Consider the following 5,465-nt stretch of genomic DNA (forward strand, 5'->3'; position numbering starts at 1 on the left):
TATCTTCTTCCGTGAGAGTTGAGACTATGTCCAACTAACAAATAAAGAAGGCCACCTGCCCTAGCAATTTGTTCTTGCTTCCGAAGTATTGGGTAACCAAAAAGTCGCTGAATTTCAACCATTCTATTGGCCAAACTCCCGAAGCAAACGAATCTCCATCGCCCTACATGCGACAAGAAGAAAATGGATTATTCGTTGGGAAAGTTTCAACTCTCAAAGCTGTAATATCCACCTAATCTCGCATTTATAGATTAACAAATGGTTGACTTCTTGAAGCCATAGGATATTGACGCATGTATTGCGGGTTCAAAGTCTTTCATCAATAGGAGATTGACGCATGTATTGCGGTTCAAAGTCTTTCATGTTCACACACACCACTGCTAACACGGCTAGGGAGTGGGTTGACTTTGACAAACTTCACAACCCACACCTGGAAGAAGTCGTGTGCATTATTACATCATCGTTCGCGACTCTCATGTCAACCCCCGCCACCGCCATGTGTGACAGAATCCATCATCAAGGTGCTGGTTCTGGAAAATTCCCCGTGGCCGGTGAGGTGGACTGATTCTTCACTCGATTTTCTTTCGTAATAAGTCATGCTGGAACGATTAGTTGGGCCATGGAGTTGCGACACTTGTCTTAGACTTAATAATATTTAGCAACCAACACTTGGCACGTAATAACCAAAGCAGCAAACAAAATATGGTTATCCTCTTAAACATGATTAGGTGTCTTTTTTCGCGAATGAGCATATGTTTTTCTTGTGGAAACTTCTACTGTGATAGGTCCCTCCCATATTATTTGACTCCAAATCAATCTATGGCTAATTCGAATGCGAGAATCAAAGGTTAAAATATTAATTAAATATATATATAATAGAATTAGATGTCAAATAGTGTCATGAGAATTCCTCAATGCTCATGGAACCAATTAGATGTGAGATCCATATCACATACAAAAAACGATTTTTAAAATTTTGTTATTATAGCCAATGATAAATAAATATATATATATATATATATATATAAAATATGAATACACAAGTTTATAATTTACTCAAGCTTTTTTATTCCTTTGCACTGCTGGATGGCGTTAGCAACTCAAGTTATTAACTGATAAACTTTATTACTAATTTATTTCACTTAGGCCATAATCCCATATAACTAAAATATATTGTCTAAGAAATTTAAGAATCAAAAAAGAAAAAGAAAAAGAACTAAAAGATTTCAAGAAAATTGAACCGAATGACAAAAAGAATTTCATTAAAATTCTCTGTAAAATGATAATTCTTGATACAAATAATATGCTAATTACAATTCCATTAAAATTCTCCATGGAACTTGATGTTTGAATTTCTTCTTCACCAACACCTGAAAATGTTACATCTTCGGCATCAATCAATGTTTCAGAGTCATCGTTCACAAATCTGAAGCGTTCTTCAATTTCGTCGCCCCGCACCGTCACCCAAACATCGTCCTCCCCCCAATCCGGTGAATTTATATTCAATGGAAAGTTCTCTGTAATAATCAAATCCCTGATTCTGTCCGCCGGAGAATCTGAAGAAGAAGCATTTACACCCGTTGCGGCTTGCGAAGAACCTGATTCTTCCACCTCATCCCAGAAGCTCTGATCCATTACACTCGTCGGAGATTTCCTCGTAGACTCCCTGATTTCTCCACAAGTCTCCATCACATCGTCAAAAAACGCGTGCTTTAGAAGCTCACGCGCCGTCCACCTTTTTCTCGAGTCCCTAATCAAGCATTTACTCAAGAAATCCTTACCTTCGTCGGAAAACCAGCTCGGGAATATAGGGATATCTCCGGAAGAAGCGATTCTGTAGAGGACCGATGCCGGGTCCTTCATCTCCGGCCAGGGATAAGATCCTGTCGCCATTTCAATGACTGTACACCCAAAGGCCCATGTATCCGCCGCAAAGCTTTGCTCCTCTCCCCGAGCAACCTCCGGTGCCATGTAAGCTGGAGTCCCGGCGAACATTTGTTTCGAACAAGTGTCGGATTCCACCCGCTTCGCACACCCAAAATCAGCAATCTTCAACCCACTCTCTCCGATCAAAATGTTCTGCCCCTTGATATCACAGTGCACGAATCCGTTCAGGTGAAGATAATCCAACCCCTGCAGCATTTGATGAGCGTAGAATCGAATCAAACCTTCGTCCAACGAACCCCCCTGCTTCACAATCAGCTCAGAAAGCGTCCCCCCAGGAACATACTCCAAGTGAAGATTGTAAACTCGTTCATTATTCTCCAAAGTAGCGTCAAAGCCCAAGCATTTAACTATGTAAGGCGAGCAAAGCTGAGAAACCAAAAGGTGCTCTTTTTGCAACAAGAAAGAAGAAGAGAAACCGGCAGACTTCACTGCAAAGATCTCCCCACCGGCGGTGGTGGCGAGATACACGGAGGCCGAGGAGCCACGGCCGATTGTCGGACCCCTCGTCCAATCCATAGCAGTGAGAAAAGGAGAGAAAATTTGATCAAAAGAATAGGCTTGATTTCGAAATGGGATGCTGTAATGTAACCTATATATGCATAAATGTGGGGACACGACGTGTTTTGGTGTGTGTTAGATTATTAATAGCAATAGGCTGTTGTATTTTTTGCGTGTCTTTACGCCTTTGGTCTGTGGCTTTTTTCGCAGAATCTTTATTGGGTATTTCAGAATGACGTCCTTATACTTCTTCCTACTTGGGTTGGGTATTCACACATAAATATAAGCCATACATACATTAAAAGTTTTCTACGACTCTCGGTCGGTATTTTTCGACGAGTATTGAATAAATATCGATAAATTGGATATTTACAAAAATCAACCAAACGGGACGCATTTTTCACGCACTAATAAAATATTACACCTACATAAGATGGCAAGGCGTGCAGACAGTTAGTTAGGTGTGACAAATAATAAAGAAAAATAAAAGAGGGGTGAGCTGGCAACCTTGGGCGGACGGGGGGAGCGTTGCTAAGTTGAAAAAATAAAAGCCGTCCACATGAAAACAGACACGTGCCGCTAATTCACCAAAACTGCGCTTTCAAACATTGCATCGCGCTTCACTCTGTTCTTTGCCCCCAACCAAAATTCTTAATCCAAAGGTTTCTGATTCAGCTTAGATACTGCTTAAAAGTCAATTCGATAGTATTTTTAATATATACTCAATGGACGCAGGTTTTCAAAATCTCGAACATGTATGCATACAATGTGAAAACACAACAAAAGGGATTCGCTTGGTTTGAATATCATTAGGCCGCAATAGACAGAAATTTTCTAGTTGTAAGAGAAACAAGATGATTAATGTATTGTTTGCCGGCGACGCAATGTTCTTTGTTACTTATAATGCAATGATGTAGCTGCGGAGTTTTCACTCTACTATAATAAAATAATATTATAATATGTTTATGAAGAAATTAGCTGGTTACATATATAGATATTGGACTATATATTTAAAACGGATGCAAAAGAGTAACGTTTATATTTGTAATGGAGGGAGTAACTGCTTCAATTAAGTAACAAAATATTTATTGGTTCAACTTTGGGAATGTGCTTAAAAGGTAAGTATTTAATGCGAAGAAGAAAGGGATGGCGTGGTGTATAAATGAGAACCAATGGAAAAATATTTTGACAGATAATAACACCTGCGACTGGCTAGTAGGTGCATTGGCGAACCCATGTTAATGCCAACTATTTACTCTTGAGACTGCCCTCTTTTAATCAAGGAATTAGATGTTCATTTAATGTCAACTTATTTATGCCTACTTTCCACACTAGCTCCTCTCCTAATTTCATTAAGCAAACCTAAATAATAAAAAAAATTATTAAATGTTAGTATTATAGTTAGTTAAATTCCTAACAACTGATGCGAAACAAAATGTAGATGCAACAACAAAAAGTTGGGGCGTGGGATGGAACAATGTGATAAAGTAGGAAAGATAAGAGAGGAAGAGGAATAATGTAAAGTAGATTCTGTGAGACCCAAAAGCTCAAGAAATGCAACTGCCCAACTATTTTCAGCTGAAAAAGTAAACAGTTAAATGATGGGGGCTTGTGCTTAAAGTAATGGAAAGGTAGGCCGCTCATACATACTAACGGGTTTTGAATGTGTAATCCTCAAGCAAACCCAAATAAAAATAAATAAAGTTACTCGAAGAATGTCGAAATGAAATGTAGATTACGTAGACAAGAACCATGTTTGATACTCTGTAAGAGCCTGGGTCATGAATGACCCGGGATATCAAATGGATTCCCAAATCAGGATCAATTTGCAGGATGAATTCTTCTGAAGTCGGGCAAGTGCAAGCTCGGACTCTACTCCTCGGGCAACCAGACGCCCGGGCTCTCATATAAAGCCCCGGGAGGTATTCTAACCGGGCCACCTCGAGAATTGAACCACACTCGAGTATGATTGATACAGGCCGTCTAATCTGTCAGAATAACTTGGGCTTGGAGTGTCCTAGAAGTCATCAGAAGCTAGGGTATGGACAACCGACTTGCCATACTTAGTAGGTGGCACTGGAATCGAGGTACCTACTTCATTTTCTCCTATAAATAAGCAGGTATACTTCTCATTTGAGGGATCCCCTCTCTGGTTCTCTCTGGAGAATTCACCCTTACACATATGTTATCACACATATTTACACCAGTATCCTTTACTTTTATCTAAGCTACACTGGTTATCATCTTCACCTGCTGACTTAAGCATCGGAGTGGCCACGCCGGACACCCCTCCGGCGCCCATTCATGAGTTCATCTCCTTATTTGCAGGTCACATTGGAAGCTATAGCTCACGGATTCATCTACCTTGCTCATTTTCCTTAATAAATTATTGATCTGATCCGGTGGAGCACCCGACCCTGCTCGTCCATTTCGCCAGGATCGCATCATTGACGCCGTCTGTGGGAACTTGAGTTCAAGACGTAGATATGGTTTCCATTCAAAAGCAAGTCCGACCTTGCTCGGCACCTCAATAAGCCCAACTCTGCTTGGCAAACATATCAGTCCAACCAGCTCAGCTCTCAGATCGTATATGTGAATTTTGTATGGGCTCAAAGCTCAGCAGCTATCCTGGATTGGCGTGGAAGAGCATTTTCTATGCACTCAGTAGCATACAGCTATATTAGTCACGTAATTTAGCTCAACTAGAGAAGTTTCACTCTACAGAAAATGAATTCTGATTCATTATTTCCAGGTTAGTGATTTGGTTTTTAATAAAACTAATATAGCAGGAGAAGCAGAAAAATTAAAAGTACGGGAGACATGAGGCCCCGACACATTCTTGAGAGCCCGGGCAGACATCCAGACAGCCCGGGCAGACCATACAGACAGCCCGGGCAGACCATACAGACAGCCCGGGCAGACATCCAGAGAGCCTGGGCAGACCATGCAGACAACCCGGGCAGACATCTAGAGAGCCCGGGCAGACCATGCCAGAGCCCGGGCAGACATCCAGAGAGCCC

General features: G+C 41.0%; 1 protein-coding gene across 1 annotated transcript; it reads right to left on the bottom strand.

The window, feature by feature from the left end:
• Positions 1-1,128: 1,128 nt before the first annotated feature.
• On the bottom strand, positions 1,129-2,531 carry LOC140811340 (mitogen-activated protein kinase kinase kinase 18-like). Its single transcript, XM_073169195.1, has one exon. The coding sequence runs from the start codon at positions 2,461-2,463 to the stop codon at positions 1,129-1,131; it is 1,335 nt and encodes a 444-aa protein (XP_073025296.1). The 5' UTR covers positions 2,464-2,531.
• Positions 2,532-5,465: the final 2,934 nt, after the last annotated feature.

The sequence above is a fragment of the Primulina eburnea genome, chromosome 14 (assembly GCF_022965805.1).
Source record: "Primulina eburnea isolate SZY01 chromosome 14, ASM2296580v1, whole genome shotgun sequence".
NCBI classification, from domain to species: domain Eukaryota; kingdom Viridiplantae; phylum Streptophyta; class Magnoliopsida; order Lamiales; family Gesneriaceae; genus Primulina; species Primulina eburnea.

Excerpts from the sequence above, each read along its gene's own strand:
- LOC140811340 (XM_073169195.1), bottom strand. The coding sequence starts at position 2,463 with ATGGATTGGACGAGGGGTCCGACAATCGGCCGTGGCTCCTCGGCCTCC.